Source organism: Dermacentor albipictus, chromosome 1, assembly GCF_038994185.2.
Source record: "Dermacentor albipictus isolate Rhodes 1998 colony chromosome 1, USDA_Dalb.pri_finalv2, whole genome shotgun sequence".
NCBI classification, from domain to species: Eukaryota; Metazoa; Arthropoda; class Arachnida; order Ixodida; family Ixodidae; genus Dermacentor; species Dermacentor albipictus.
This window is the reverse complement of record NC_091821.1, coordinates 487900215-487916846: the sequence shown is the minus strand read 5'-3', so window position 1 is coordinate 487916846 and position 16632 is coordinate 487900215. Positions and strand designations below refer to the sequence as shown.

The 16632-nt window shown below is 46.0% G+C and overlaps 1 protein-coding gene across 1 annotated transcript in view; it reads left to right on the top strand.

The window, feature by feature from the left end:
* Positions 1-16632, top strand: part of LOC135912715 (glycerol kinase 5) — a 200486-nt gene that overhangs the window by 103675 nt on the left and 80179 nt on the right. Inside the window, exon 4 of the mRNA XM_065445237.1 lies at positions 11881-11956. Within this exon, the coding sequence (XP_065301309.1) occupies positions 11881-11956 (76 nt within the window). The remainder of the gene's footprint in view (positions 1-11880; positions 11957-16632) is intronic.

The window sequence follows — 16632 nt, the reverse complement described above, 5'->3', positions numbered from 1 at the left end:
TTCCAGTTCCATGCCATTGGGAAAAAAATAAGTTTCCTGGAAGGTAGCCACTTGCACACTTGGACAGTAGCCACTTGCACACTGTTTTTTTTCCCTGGACTTGTATATCTATATGTATTTTCCCCCTTTCCTGCTTTTATGTTTGGTTTCATCAAGCACTAGTCATTATCAGGTTTTATTGCTGTACTACTTTGTCGTAACCTTTATAGATCACTGCAGTTTCACAATAAACCTTTTAATTAGAAGTTAGCATACCCTGTTCTTACTGCTTCACACTGTACATTCTTGCTACATTGGCCAAATAAAAGATTTTATAAGGTATCATGAGGGCCATTAAAGTGACTTGCTGCAGTCTAAAAAAAAATAAAAAGCGAATAGCCTGGCTGCAAATGGCACCAAAGAACACATAGGACAAACAAGAAAACCGTGATGATCTAACAATCAAAAGTTTAATGTACACACCGAGTAAATGCTCGCTGACAAGCAATAGGCTGAACATACACAAAAAGGAGAAGCAAAAATTCATGTGCATTTCCTGACGGGAAATGCATCCATTTCTAACGGAGGCCATGATGACAAGATTAACCCAGCATTTTTAGATCTACAGCTTCCGTAATTTCTCTAGGCAGCCGATCTGCACAGAATGCTAGCTTCTTCCTCTACAATGCACGCTCAGATGTGGAGAGTGCATTGTAGAGGAAGAAGCTAGCATTCTGTGGAGATCGGCTGCCTAGAGAAATTATGGATGCTGTAGATGCAAATACACTGGGAGAATCTTGTGTCAGCATGGCCGCTGTTACACTTTCAGAGATGGATGCATTTCCTGTTGGGATCTGTATGGACACGCATCAGATCTTGCTTCTGCTTTTTGTGTAAATTCGATTTATTGCTTGTCGACCAGCATTTACTCGGCAAGGTCAATAAACTTTCATTTGTTAGTACACCTCATGAGATTATCTTGGTATCTAGCAGAAAGGTGTTCATTCTTTTTAGAGTGAAGCTGTATATGACTAGGCGAAACACTCATGGTCCGATCACAAGAACCCTAGCGTAGGGGTATGAGCCATTGTTTCGGGGGTTGTGAGCCATTGTTCGTCTTACATGAAGGACGGAGACATTTCTTGTTGGGTAGACATAGAAATGCTTATGCATTTAACACATAAACATTTATCTGCGCATTATTGCAAGGAAGGGACACAGAGTGGGACGGGGTTAAGACAAGATCATGATGTCATAACTATCTTGCTGCAAAGGTGTGGCGGGCCATTGGCTGCACCGATAGTGACGTCGTTTCTCTCTAGCAGCAGAGCGCGCGTGCAGAAGTCTCTCTCAGACTTCCCTATAGGTTCAAAAATGTGTCCCTGTATTTAATTAAATGAAATGTGCAGCCCCGGTGTGTCACTTGGTAACTACAGTGCATAACTGAGTCATAAACATTATGATTAACGCATTACAAAACACAAATGCGTAACATAATTCAGGAAGACTTGGATGGACCACCTGGATTAACTCAATGAACCGCTGCTCATTGCACTTTCGAAGATGGTGATCTTGCAAAGTGCAATGTGTGGCATTCCAAATAAACAATGTGATAAACCCAAGCCAAACATGTGCATAACCTCATTAAGAAACACAGACATAACCAATAATATAGAAAGACTTGAATAAGCCATTGGAATTAACCCAGTGATAAAAACCGGGGCTGCACATTTCAGCTTCGCTGGTTTACCGTCTGTACAGGGTGCATGGGCAGTAACTTTTTCTGTTATTCTTTGTTAAGTATTGTATAATGTTGTGCCAGTAAAACACGTTGGGCTAGTTGGTGCAATGTAGTGGTACTGCTTTTTTTGCTGGTTTTTTTCTTAATCTTGTGCCCTTCTTCCTTTTGTAACAACTTTTTTATTCCCCCTTTGCATAATACTCCAACCTTCCAGCCTGCGAGGTATATAAATAAATAAGTACATAAGCACGTCATTCATTCATCTGCATACACCTAGCACCATTCCTTGCTCAACAAACGTCACTGTGTTGATGTCTCGCAGCGTGCATCTACATTAACTGCCGTTTGCGTTTCGGTATGGTTTGTGAACAGCGTAATGCATAAAGATTACATGACATTTAGGTTGTGACCTATGCGGTGCATAAGGAAACCTTGCAAAAGATGACAAGTTTGATTGTTGAAAATAAAACAAATTGTATATATCACAGTTACTTTAACAGCATTTAATTGACCACTTGACAAAAACTTCAGTTCGCATAGATTCCAACACGTACACTGAATCTGCAGTTTTCTTTTTTGCTTATTAATGCAGTCGTTACTGCATGGCCACATTGTAGATTTGAAAACAAAGTGAAATAAATTTGTTTGTTGCAATATAACAATATGTGTAGATCACGGCGATTGTAACCCCAGAACTTAATACAAACATGCACGCTATAGGACGCAGACAAATGTTCAGGACAAATTTCAGAATGTTTGCATCCTGATACTTATGAAAGTGAACGGTTTCATTCCATGGCTGTCAATGAGAGGGAGAGAGAAAACTTAATTGTGTTCGTGGAACAAAAACGCATTGATAAGCTTAGACATATAGTCATTGCTTAACACTTTCGAAATGAATAATTATAGCTTGCTATCGACATTGAAGCAGCCATTCGACAGCAAGAAAAGAAATCAGTTTTTCCAGCTCTGAACATTGAATTGCAGGAAATGCAAGCAGGCATAAAATTCTGCCAATATAATGTTTAGGAATACCAAATTGGAATAAACATTGAGGCTTGCATTTGTACTTTCTCTGGCTGCGCAATCTAGTTTGAAATGACTCCCATAAGCATATCTTAACAATGTTGATCTAATACAGGTTAAATGCATGACTAGCTTAAGAAATCTGGATGATTGCTATAAATTACAGTGAAGAAACTATAATATCTAATAACATTAATAATATAATAATAATATTTATTTCCACAAAACAGGCTAACCGTGAGAGGCGTGCGAGGCTGAGCAGAAAGCTGAAAAATTCTACGGCAAGTGCGGCTGCCGCGGGCCTACGATCCTGCATTATGAATAGCGCGTATTGATGTGGTCTTCTTGTTAGAAGTTCCGAGTATACTAGCAGCGCGAGACACGGGACGACAAAGTGGACGAGAAGCGTGTCTTTTAGAATGCTATGTTACAACGTACAGGTTTCTACAAAAGTGACGGTAACTGCTCGAAACATTTGATGCGTCGGGTTTTGCGCCTTTAGAAATATTGAGAGGGGGCTCCCATATATATATTCGCAGCGCAAGCACGGCGATGGACGAACCAGGCCAGCGCTAAGGTTGAATTTCACAATACAATTTTCATTCCACGTCGTAATCACACAGATCGTTTGAGGCTTCGTTCAGGGGCGCACGCGGGCGTTCGGGTTGGTGCTTCTTGTTGCGTTTGGCGTAAGAATATGGCTAGGAGCAGGCACCACATATGCGCAATGACAGGCAATATACACGCATCATTTCTCTAGACGCTGACGCCGAGCACGGGTAGCGCGAGGATCTTGTTGGGCTGACACGACAACTTCGTGGCAGCCGAATTCCGAATACTGCATATACGGTGAGGGTAGCTATATGAACTTGTCGATAGGTCATCTTGCAGATTGTTGTAACACAGGCAGAACGAAACGGTCATAGAAGGTAGATAAGACAACACACATCGCTGAACCACCGTCGAACAGCTGTTTACGCGCGCGATGTCGCACTGAACTACAGAAACCGCTGTCGCGCACCCCAAGACAAATCTTAACTAACGTTTTTAAATGAGTAAACGTACATATTATTAGCTTGTAATCAAGACAAGTCAATAATATTATAGTGTAAACGTTTTATTCACTACAATAAAAGACTTATGCAGCGTGTGCCATGAAACCTGGCACTAAGCAACCCTGGGCGTCGCACCAGTCGCATTCTTGAAATCGCAATCCTGTGAAATGAGCCCTCTAAAAATCGCATGGCGACGCGTGCGACAGCACCGATTTTCGTAGTTGCAGTCGCAGCATGTGAAACAGCCTTCAGGCGTGCGGCGCTTGCTCAGGCGCACATTTCGTTGTCGCGCCGAACGCTGCGTTGCTCGACGCTCACCGCGTCCGATGCGGGGGGCGACGCCGCGAGCGACGGCGCGAGTTGGAGCCCCGTTTCTCCTCTGTCGTGACGTCACGGTGTCACGTGGTATTGAAGGCGACACCGCCGCGCCTGAGGAACTCATAGAGTTAGTAGAACAACTCTAGAGGAAAAGCTGGGCCGGAAAAGTGGGAACCTCTAGGGCGCCGCCCTGTTGCTACTGGTCAATGTGGCCAGCGCAATTACTATTGAAAGAGCTGAGAACAAGTACAGGTCACCTTATGCTTTGTCACCTAAAAACGCATACCTGATGGCTTTATGAAGGTGGTACGTTAATATTAAGTTTACAGAAAGCGATCGCTAAGTCCGTGACTTATGTAAATCACGATGTACGCATTCATGCAATAAAGGATGACGCGAATTTCGGTTTCGAATCTGTTTTTTGGATGCGTAGTAGTTTCGTTTGACATGCGATCGCGCGTCGACATCGGACGCTGTGACACACTCGTGCCTTATGTGCCACCGAAGCCCCGAAGTGGTCTGGCATATACCTTCACACGTAAGTAAACGAATGTATCTCCTTGTTGAGAATATCACGCGAGTAGGCAGCTCTTGTGGTACATCACAATCGTTCGAGAAGCGTCACAGTAGAGCATTTTTCTGCATGCGGAGCGGTGTTTTTATTTGCAGGTTTCCCTTCAGTAGGAAATTGCTGGACAGGCGGACCAGCGCACCGGAATTGTATTGGCGAAGCCACAAGCAACTCAAAGAATCTGTTTAATTGTTGCACTTTGAACAATCATGCTTCTACAAAGGCCACAGCAGAAAAACAGCCTGACCGAGTATTTCTGTGCCACGAAGTAATCAAGAGGCGAGTGCCTAATGCGGACGAAATAGAGTGCATGGAGACTTAGAACGACAGAAAGCTGAGCTAGTTCGTAAGGATTCATTATGCAAAACAGAGGTGAGGCGTGCAGACAGGACACAAGAGTAGAGAAGTGGGCGGCGCGCGTGTTGTTTGCTTGTAAATACTCTACTCTTGTTTCCTGTCTGCACGCCTCACCTCCGTTTTGCATAACGAGTGCATCAACCCACATATTAATAGCTTAGGCGTTTTATTAACTGTGGAATATTTTCAACACTTCCTTGCATGCCATTTCATGTCACAAATTTGTGCAGCGAATCTATTTGCATGATCGACTCCGGGCCTGTGGGACCGTTCACTTGCACTTGATGCTGAGTCTTTTACATGTATCCATAAACTGCAGATATGCACATCAGATCCCTGCGAGCACTTTCAAAATTCAATTATTTCGACAACAGGCCCATATGCAATACTGACATAATCTGGAATACCACTAAGCAGCTGGGACACATTTTTGTTGACCATACTCGCAGGTAAAATAAGTACATCATATGGACAGCTCCAGCTCATTTTCCTTAAGTCAGTGTGTACAAGGGTTATGCAAAAATAATTTTTTTCTCGCGCACCGATTATTTTGCTGTATAAGCAAGAGAACCCACCACGTTAGTGTAACGTATCTTGTGCATCACACTAATATGTGCTTTCATTTACCAAGTGAGATGAGTTACTTTTATGGCTCATTCAGTCATATCACACTGCAAGCTGCATTCATCAATCTTCAATGGGATTTTGCAAATGTTTAATGAAACATGTTTCCCTTTTATGCAGATATGCAATGGCAAGCCCTTCAGTGTGTTCCAAAGGTAAAGTTTAAGCTCTAAATTAAAGAAGACATTTCTAGTCAGAAACAAGCAAAAATAGTGAATGCAGAGTATCAGAAGCCCAAGGTACAGAAATTATGAGAAGTGTCGAATGATTTTAAGGAAAGAGTCGTATTTAAAAATGCAAGACCCTTTAGTGGAGGTCAAGCAAGTCAATATAGGTAGAATACTCTGCAAAATTATGCGAGTGAGAGGATGTCAAACAATGGGTCAGGAAATGCATTGTTTTTCTGCAAAACAAAAGCTAATTGCCATTACATAAGTCACTTTAGCATCATGATAAATTCAGAAATAAACCAAAAAACAAGACACGCAAAAATAAACAAAACATTTAATGATATTTCAGCAGAACTTTTTGTTGGGCTAGTTGGTGCATATTACTGAAGTACTATAGCGCCAAACAGACGACACAAGAAGAAGAGACACGGACATAAGCGCTCGTCCGTGTCTCTTCTTGTGTCGTCTGTTTGGCGCTATAGTACTTCAGCCATTTAATGATGCTCTCTCCACACTGGGATAAATAAAAACAAACACATCACATCTAACGTGGACATATCAGATGCCTTGTGAAACACTAAAGGAACAATTCAGTTTCGAGCTATGGCACTTGCCGCATAGATGTGGGGGGGCCTTGCACCAATAGTGATAGTTACCACTGCATTTAGAAATTGAAAGCATTCGTGCAGACAAGGATGATTCTTTATATTTTTGGCTACCACTTCAAATGCCTCCACCAAGTGTTACAATGCTGCATGCAGCCATACTAAGGATCTCGCAACAACACCTGCAGGTAAAAAGCAGAAGCAGTCAAAGTGCTGGTGTGTTCTGGACACTATGTTTGAAAACTTTTAGGCAAGAAGAGTGCAAGAAGCAGACATAACTGTATTTATTTCCATAATTCCCCATTTAAATGGCCTTTTCTTTTTGCTTAGACAATGCCTACGCCTAGCCACAGCAGCTCCCTCATACAGACTCCACAAACCAAGAGGCCGTGGAGGCAAATGCAGGTAAGAGACAATAAGCAATAGCACTGGTATCGACATTCATCTAATTTCTTTTTATTTCATTTAGGCAGCCAGCACACCTCGAACAGCAACCTTGACTGCGGGTGTGTCACTCTAGTCGCCAAGGAAACATTTGAGGGAAAGTGACAGGCAATGTGAACAGCCACTTCTCCATGTAAACAATACTCTTTCTCTTGGATGACTCCTACGCCTCACCACGCCAGCACACTTGTGCACAAAGATCCCGCAGAGGCACGTGCAGGTCAGAGGCAAGAAGCAGTGGCACTGGTGTCGACATTTACCCAATTTCTTTTTCTTACACTGAGGCAGCCAGCACACCTCGAACAGCCACCTTGACTGCGGGTGTGTTAGTTGATTCCTGTTGTACATATGCTCATAATAAACTTCAGTAAACTTGAACTTCATAATAAACTTGAAGGCAAATGGGACATTGATGCATTGTATTTTTGAACATTTATTGTACACATACAATATATGTTATACTTTGCAGTGCAACAGAGCGTATTTTGAAGCTTCCCCCTATATTTTGCACCTTTAATTACGTATGTGTTGTGTGGCCCTCAATGCAGTTCATGTTGTAGCAGCTGCTTTGTCTGTGTATCGCACATTGGCTTAAGCTCGTGATATCCACATACTTCTCTCACATATACAAAATAAAGTTCTATATAGTCCTCAGTGTTACAACAAAAAATGAAAGTAAACAATCCGATCGTGGAATTATGTTTATTACAGTGATTCCTACGACAGTTACTGACAAGTTGACAACTTGAACTGGTCAATCGGTCCATAGCCGCCTCTATTTTTCAAAAATAAAGGAGGCTATGATCCGTCATGGCAAGGAATTGTATGTATACATAAAACACGACGATAGATCGCGAAAGCGGCTTTTGCAACATACCGCGCCCGTGCGAAGATAATTACGGAACGCCAACGAGGAATCTGACCACAGCTTCGAGCTCGTAACGTCGTCCAGTGACACTTCTGCAACAGGCGTGACCGCTGAAAACCGCATACCGCCAGGAACTTGAACAGGATCATCCCTCGGTTGCATAACTGCCAGCTGTACGGCCAACATGGACCACACCCACACCATCCCGCAACATAGAATAAAGAACCGACTTATAAAGCCCAAACACACGGCTGCACGCACACATCACAACATCACAAGCGAGACGCCATGCTGCTACGCTGCTACTGTTGCCGGATTAAAACTGACTACTGTCACCAAGTCTAGCAAGCGTCTCAGGAGCTGGCAACCTCGGCGCGTAGCAACATGGCGGCGCTCTTGAGGTTCCCGATTTTAATGCATGGGCCCTATGGGTAGCTTGTCCTCTAGAGTCAGTATAGTAACTCTATGGAGGAACTGGGTTGAGCTCTCGAGCGACGGCGCGAGTTGGAGCCCCGTTTCTCCTCTGTCGTGACGTCACGGTGTCACGTGGTATTGAAGGCGACACCGCCGCGCCTGAGGAGCTGGGTTGAGCTCTAGTAATATGCTTCGCATAAAAATGGCTGTGGCTTAGCTAAGGTTAAGCCCAGGATGCGAAGCCTACTAGCCTTTATTTTAACGCGACAGCGTTAAGGAGCTCGTGTCGCAGAAAAGCCGGTGTCCTCGGCGTCGGCTCAGGCGTGCGGCGCTTGCTCAGGCGCACATTTCGTTGTCGCGCCGAACGCTGCGTTGCTCGACGCTCACCGCGTCCGAAGCGGGGCGCGTAGTCGCTGCGCCGTAGCCCATTGTCTTACACCCCTTGGCGGGTCGACGGGAACGCTGTCGCGTTCCACTCTTGAAGGCGAAGCATAAGCGTCCGCTTTGCAGCTGTTGTGACCTCATATGGTAGCTACGCGGCCGTGCGCGGCGCAGCAAAGAAGAGCGTGGCTGTGCGGCTAGTATGCTTCGCATAATAACTGCGTTCTATCGGCTATACCGACTCGTCCGTCAACGGATGGAATCCTAGGATTTAATCGCGTTGCTTTCTAGATGTTTAAGGGGAACGTTTATAGGGTACAGTAGCGGCATTGTATTCAGTATGAACTTGGCAATGAAGAGTATACTTTCTAACCTTATTTTTTCTTAGTGAACGTGGCGTGACAAAACAATTGTTTTTTTCTTTTTTTCATTCGAAAGATGCCTTGACAAGGAAATAATCCACGGGGACCGCGACTTAGATAGTCTTGGTGTGCGATATTAAGAACTCATGTAAAGCTTAGTATGCAATTTTTTACGAAGACTGCAGTAATTTTTTTTTTCAGGGTGTTACAAATTGTTCTTGCGCTCAAAAAAGCAATCATTCCATCTTCGCTGTTTTAAATCTCAAGACAGCTTTGTTGTAATCATGTTTTATATTGCATTTCATGTTAGACAAGGCCCGCGATTTGGCAACGGAGTGAATTATTATGACTAAAGGAAAAAAGAAAGAGGTGTCAGTTCGTCGTCTTTAATTTCTCTGTCAGCTCGCCGCAGTGGCTGAGTGGCTATGAAGCACGATGAGGTCGAGGGTTCGACTCCAGTACAAGGCTGCCTCATCGCGATGGGGACGGAATACACGAAAAAAAAAAAGCTCCTGTGTGCCCCATATTGGTGCAGGTTAAGAAAACCCAGGGGGTCGAAATTAATCCGGAGTCGCCCACTGCGGCTTCTGTAACGGCTGACTGTACAGTTACGGTGTGTAGGGAAACTGAAGAGTCTGTAGAATTCAATAAGACGCTCATATACGGATACGGAAACCTTATAAACCATGCAGATAAAGTTTTTTTTTGGGGGGGGGGGATTTTTCATTTGGGAGCCACCTAATCGTCGGTTAAAATTTCGCTGTCGGTCCGCCCCCTTCGAGCGCCGCGCGCTGCTGCTGACGCTGACGATGCGAGCGGAGACCGGAAACCGCGGCGTAGTGACGTCAGCACTGGTGTTCCGTTCCTTCGCAGTTTCCGCGACCGTGCTTGACCGTGCTTGTTTCTGCGTGCGTGCCGTCATAATCTGCTTCGCTCGACCCTGCATTCATTTGTGTGTATGTAGAGTGGTAGTTGACGTGCGCAGCATCAATTGGAAGTGGTGGGTCGATCATGCCGGCATTCTGTGCAGCCTACGGTTGCACGAACGCCAGCGGCCGCGACGATGTTCCGATGTTCCATTACTTCCCGCAAGCTAAGTTTTCAAGCGCTAAGTTCAAGCGCTCAAGAACAACAGTGCTGTGCTCTAACCACTTTCGTGACGACGATTACTACTAGAGTTTATAAATAACGCGTGAATGAGTGAGAGTACAACTAGCTGCTAGCAGGCTTTCTAAACGCAGTGCGAGAAGGTCGGGGCAACGAACAAATAAAGACGGGACGGGTGCGGGCGGACGGATGATCACTGGTCTTGGAAGACCTTATGAATACACGATCTCGTCCAAACCTGGATATTGATTTACTGCTAGCTCCTTCGTGTTAGCACGCTCAACGGAAGGTGCATGTTCATCTCCCACCTTTGACGCAGGTTTGGTCGCAAACCGCCGTTAATTTTCTATTCGGACGTGTGTTGTGAAACAGCCTACATGCAGCTACCATAATGTAGTGCAAGTGTAAAATTTGCATGTGTTTAAAGGCCAGCGCACGCCAGGACGCTGCGCTCCCCCTTCTCTCGCGCACAGAGAGAATCCGGCCGTCTCACGTAGCGGATGCAATTCGCCGCCCTTACGGCTCCGGTTTTAGGAGTAGCGTGCGGTTGGCGCGCTGATGAAGGTCACTACACGTGCTGCAAGAGCCGGAAAACTTTTCCTTCATTACAACCGTCTGTGTAGATTGCAGATCGCTTTGGGGCAGCGCACAAATGCCGATGATCGCATCCCTGCTGACGTTCCACGAGGAGGCATGCAGGAACATAACAGTACAGTTGTTTGCCCGGAAACGAACTCACTGGATTGCCAAATGCAGCTTTGCAAAAAACATACTCACCCAAGAACATTTCTAACACGAGGAGATGCTGACACTTCGCTTTCGGTCCCGTCGAAACCACTGCTTGCTACCAGCATCTTTTGCTTCTTCGAGAGGCCGGCTCTTCGCAATCGGCTCGTACACGTAGGGAGGGAGCAATGCCGAACTTCTCAGAGAAACGCAAGCTCTCGAAATTCACCATTACCGTCTAAGCAAAACAACAGCGCCAAGCCACCTTGCGCCATTCTTCATGTGTAGCGGCAGCGGTAGGTCCGGACGAACGCCATTGTTGAAGTCACGAGGTGCCCGACCAATCACAGGCGCAAACGAGACGGGCGAGCTGCCCCGAGTTTGCTGCTACACTTTTCCTCGAAATAAAATCTGTTTGCGCTTTCTTTCTTTCAATTTCGATTCGATATTCGAATTCGGAGGGTTGAAAACTATTACGTACAGCTCTTCACTCATTTTTTCTGGAAAGCCCTTCAGCTTCCCTTTAAAAACATTCCAGGTTTATTGCAAATTTCATTCAGTCTCATAATTAATTAATGATACATTCCAATAAAGGATACTAAGCTTCCCTTGACGTGAGATACGTAGCGCACGATAAACAAGGGCCAAGGAAGAGAGAGACGGGCACAGGCATAGTGCTACATGTGCGCCCTCTCCTCTCCCGTCCCCGGCCTCTGTTTCTCTCTTCTTGTTGTCCTTGTTTATCGCCGGCTGGACGTATGAAATCGGGATGCGTCAACTAGCCGAAAGCGCTACGCTTCCCTTGGTTTCATTGTCTATTAACTAAAACATCGAGCCCCTCGGTTCCCCTTCATTCGTACGAGTTAATTGAATGCATCTGAAGCGCTATGAAGCACGTTTGCCAAAGATGAAAAATAAATATGCTTAGACCTACTTACGGTCCGACAATGCAATTGTGCGTGTCTTGTTTTTGGCATGGTCACAATTTACATTTGTCTGTGTGTCTTAATTCATGCCGTTACTGAAAATGAAAATTAAGAGATCAAGGACGATTCACGGTGTCCTGTGAGCAACCGCGTGTGTGGCTGCGTGGATTGGGTCGACGCTGACGTGCGTCTGTGGGCACGTGCAGGTGGCTCAGTGTCGGCCAGTTCGGTGCAAGCTCTGGGCATCTCAACGCAACGAGCAACGTTCGCCTGCTGGGACAGGTGAGTTTCCCCGAAGACCCGCAAAAGCCTCCAAGCTCAGTTTCGCTAGGGCATATCTACGGACCGGCCATTCGTTTCCCCAATTTTTGCGAAGCAGTAAGAATCGCGTTAGCTTCAAGAAAGAAAGAAAAAAAAGCAAACCGAACGAGCAAAAAAAAAAGAGCTGTACGCTCATTTTATGAGCATTGTGCTGAGGGACTGCGGCATTAGTAGCAGCCAACTAGCCTATACTGCGATTTCCTCGAGCGACTCAGTCCTGTGCTCACTTCGGAACACCAAAGCTTCGGCCCTTGCGCTTACGCCGGTCCACTCACAGTGTATTATCATTCTAGCGCGAGTCCTTGATACTAAGGACAGTATAGCCAAGTCTTGTCACCGCAGGAAAAAGCTCTGCGTTGCGGTTCGGCAAAACGGCGTAAAAACTGGGCAAAGTGTTGTGGTATTATACCGGATGGCTGAAATGGAAACGCGAGCATAGTTAAAGCTCTACATTGATCATCTGCAATGCTTTTGCGTCTTAGCAAGCATTTTCACTGATCACGAACAGTTGCCCACACCGTGAACTGTGTCCGGAATAATTCTGTACGATTCTACAATTCCGCTTCGTGATCGGGTCAGGCGAGTGGGCACCGCAGTGGTCACTATCTTTTTCTTAGTGTTCGCTGTCGAGTCTCGCAGTTTTCAACCTTCCATTACGTGCAGCATCGATTGACTTCTGTAATGAGGGCCAAACTTGGCGGTCTTTTGTTCAGCGAGGTTACATCGACGCCGCCTTTCGGCCATAGGTGCAAGCCTGTGGCCGACATTGCAGATGTACTTGCGCTACCAACGATGCAAGGGCATCTGCATGTTAACGGATTAACTTAAATTCGTTCATTCGCCCAAGCGCCAACTTTTCTCATAAATATATTCAGTCAGTCGAGCAGAAATTATCCTGGCGGATGTTCAGGGTCAAAAGCTGTGAAGAGCAGCTTGATGTGGTCCAGGAAACTGGTACTGGGCGACATGTCACAGATGCACGTAGGGAGAAAGCGCAGTAAACCGTCGTGTGAACGAAATTAAATTTGTTTTTGAACTCTTTATTCATTGCTTTTCAAGCTCCTGACTTAACGCATGCATTTTCGACCATGTTGTTTAATGTAGGTTAGCGTCAACTACAACACTTAGCACAAAGTGTGAAACGGGAAATTTAAACCGCGTGCTGAAGCAAAGACGGTAACTATTTCCTGTTCACGCTGCTCTGAATTGCGGAAAGAGCGCCACATTTTTGGAAGGGGCGTTCTGCACCATGAGAGACCAACGTGATTATGACAGGCCCAGGAAGGACAAAAAGCTGCTACGACTGAGTGCCACTTACGGTGTTGAGAAAAAATTCAATCTTGGTAGAGCCAGGCGTGGGGGCACTTTTCCAACAATCGAAGATCTCGAGGGTACTCTTAAATGCTCCGTGAATTCTCCACTCACTGCCTATATTGAGGCTGATCAATTTTAAGTTTCGTGGAATTAAAAAAGGTCGCCTGTTGCAGATAAAACATTTCTAATCCTTGAGCTGCATTATTCAGAGGCGAATATTCAACGCATTCAACACGAGACACATATTCAACTAATTAACGAAATGTACCAAATAATTAATGACTAATTAAATTAATTATGGGGTTTTACTGGCGAAAACCGCGATCTGATTATGAGGCACGCCGTAGTGGGGGACTCCGGAAATTTGGACCGCCTGTGGCTCTTTAACGTGCACCTAAATCAAAGTACACGGGTATTTTCGCATTTTGGCCCCATCGAAATACGACCGCCGTGGCCGGGATTATTTAATTACTAAACGGCACATATTACAGTTTATGAACTGTAGCCGGTGGGTTTGCAAGGCGTATACTATTGGAATAAACTTCCAGAATGACACCAGTTTGGAGATATGTGCCATTAAACTAGCTGCAAATATCCACTGTTGTTGCATGTATTTTTTTTTTTAACAAAACGCTCTGTGCACCTCAAGAGTAACTCAAGGCTTGGGATCCTTGGACACGAACAAACATAGACAAACAGAAAAGAGTACAGAGTAAGGTTGCGCGCTTTGTATTTAAAATTACACAAAAAATTGTGTAACAGAGGCTAAAAAGAAAATCGGGCGGGACATGCTACAAAACAAAAAAACGTTTAATTTAATTTAATTAGAACTGTCCGTGGTATTTTCCATTCGAGAACATGTATCGATAACATGAACTATTGGATATGCCCGACTACGTGTCTATGAGTGTTGATCACGAACTCAAAGGGAAACTTCATGTAGAACTAACGTGCTCAGTAAGCTTTTTACCCAATAAAACTCGAGACTGGAATCGGTTACCTACTGATATTGTGAAAATAACTTCTAATGATATGTTCGTGCAGTCGCTTCACGATGTAATAGTAACACACGAACATCTGGTTTTTTGTTCTATGCTGCCTGTATTATGTATCGTTTTTTTCTTTTATGTAATCCTCCCAAACTGCACTGCCTACTTAAGGTGCTGTGGGTACTTTCGTAAAAAAAAAAAAATTACTGGAGTGCCCGTGTATTTCGTCCGACACCTTGGGAAATATCTCGAAACTAGTGCCATCTTAAAAATTCATTTCAACTCAATACGTCCTGCGAGATCACCGGCTACAGTTCATAAATTGCAGCACATGCCATAAAGTAATTAAGAAGTTAATTAACGATTTTTTGTTAATTAGTTGAATATCGGTTTCGATTTCTAATGCTAGTAGTGTCCGCCTCTTGAATAACCTAGGTCAACGACAAAAATGCTATCGGTCTCATGCGATATTTAAGTATTCCGTAAGACTTAAAAATTATCACCCCGTATAATGCCCTCCACTGAGATGTCCCTTCCAGCAAATATCAATCCATCCGTGAGCTCGGGCGCAGCTGGCGTTTAATGTCTCTAGTGGCATTAAAAACGGGTAATCGTTTGTTTCTGCTATTTCGACGGTCTGTGGCTGCACGGCCCAGCCATGACAACCCCGAATGCAAAACAAAAGTGTGATTCTCGAAGAGAAGTTGGCTGTGATCCGAGAAGTGGATAGGGTGGCGATTTCCAATGCATGCAAAAATTAAGCAAGTGCTACATCTTTGTAAAACTAAAAGGCAAAAGCCTGACTGTAAACTTCGCACACGTTTTGTTACAATTAAGGTACACTTATGGAAAATTGTGGCAACTGTCCATCTCAGCAGACGACAGAACTGACCGAAATCTCTGCATCTACTGGTAGTGCGCCAGTGCCATCAACACCTTCGCAGAGGGAGTGTCAGTACAGGAACGCTGGCATGATGAGCTGCGCCGGAGCCACCTGTGCAAGACGACGACGAACGCGGCAGCAGTGGCACGAGCGCGAGGGGCAGTGTGGGAATGCTGGCACGATAAGCTGCGCCGGAGCGAGCTGTGAAAAACGACGACGAATGCGCGAGCAGTGGCACGAGCACGAGGAGCAGTATGGGAAGGCTGGCATGATGAGCTGCATCTGAGTCTGCTGTGGAAGACGAACGAGCGAGCAGTGGCACGAGTGCTAGGGGCAGTATGGGAATGCTTGCATGATAAGCTGCGCCGGAGCCACTGTGGAAGACGACGACGAAGGCGGGAGCAGTGGCACGAGCGCTAGGGGCAGTATGGGAAGGCTGGCACGATCAGCTGCGCCGGAGCCAGCTGTGAAAAACGACGACGAATGCGCGAGCAGTGGCACGAGCACGAGGAGCAGTATGGGAAGGCTGGCATGATGAGCTGCATCTGAGTCTGCTGTGGAAGACGAACGAGCGAGCAGTGGCACGAGTGCTAGGGGCAGTATGGGAATGCTTGCATGATAAGCTGCGCCGGAGCCACTGTGGAAGACGACGACGAATGCGCGAGCAGTGGCACGAGCGCGAGGAGCAGTATGGGAAGGCTGGCATGATGAGCTGCATCTGAGTCTGCTGTGGAAGACGAACGAGCGAGCAGTGGCACGAGTGCTAGGGGCAGTATGGGAATGCTTGCATGATAAGCTGCGCCGGAGCCACTGTGGAAGACGACGACGAACGCGGCAGCAGTGGCACGAGCGCTAGGGGCAGTATGGGAAGGCTGGCACGATCAGCTGCGCCGGAGCCAGCTGTGAAAAACGACGACGAATGCGCGAGCAGTGGCACGAGCGCGAGGAGCAGTATGGGAAGGCTGGCATGATGAGCTGCATCTGAGTCTGCTGTGGAAGACGAACGAGCGAGCAGTGGCACGAGTGCTAGGGGCAGTATGGGAATGCTTGCATGATAAGCTGCGCCGGAGCCACAGTGGAAGACGACGACGAATGCGCGAGCAGTGGCACGAGCGCGAGGAGCAGTATGGGAAGGCTGGCATGATGAGCTGCATCTGAGTCTGCTGTGGAAGACGAACGAGCGAGCAGTGGCACGAGTGCTAGGGGCAGTATGGGAATGCTTGCATGATAAGCTGCGCCGGAGCGAGCTGTGAAAAACGACGACGAATGCGCGAGCAGTGGCACGAGCGCGAGGAGCAGTATGGGAAGGCTGGCATGATGAGCTGCATCTGAGTCTGCTGTGGAAGACGAACGAGCGAGCAGTGGCACGAGTGCTAGGGGCAGTATGGGAATGCTTGCATGATAAGCTGCGCCGGAGCCACTGTGGAAGACGACGACGAAGGCGGGAGCAG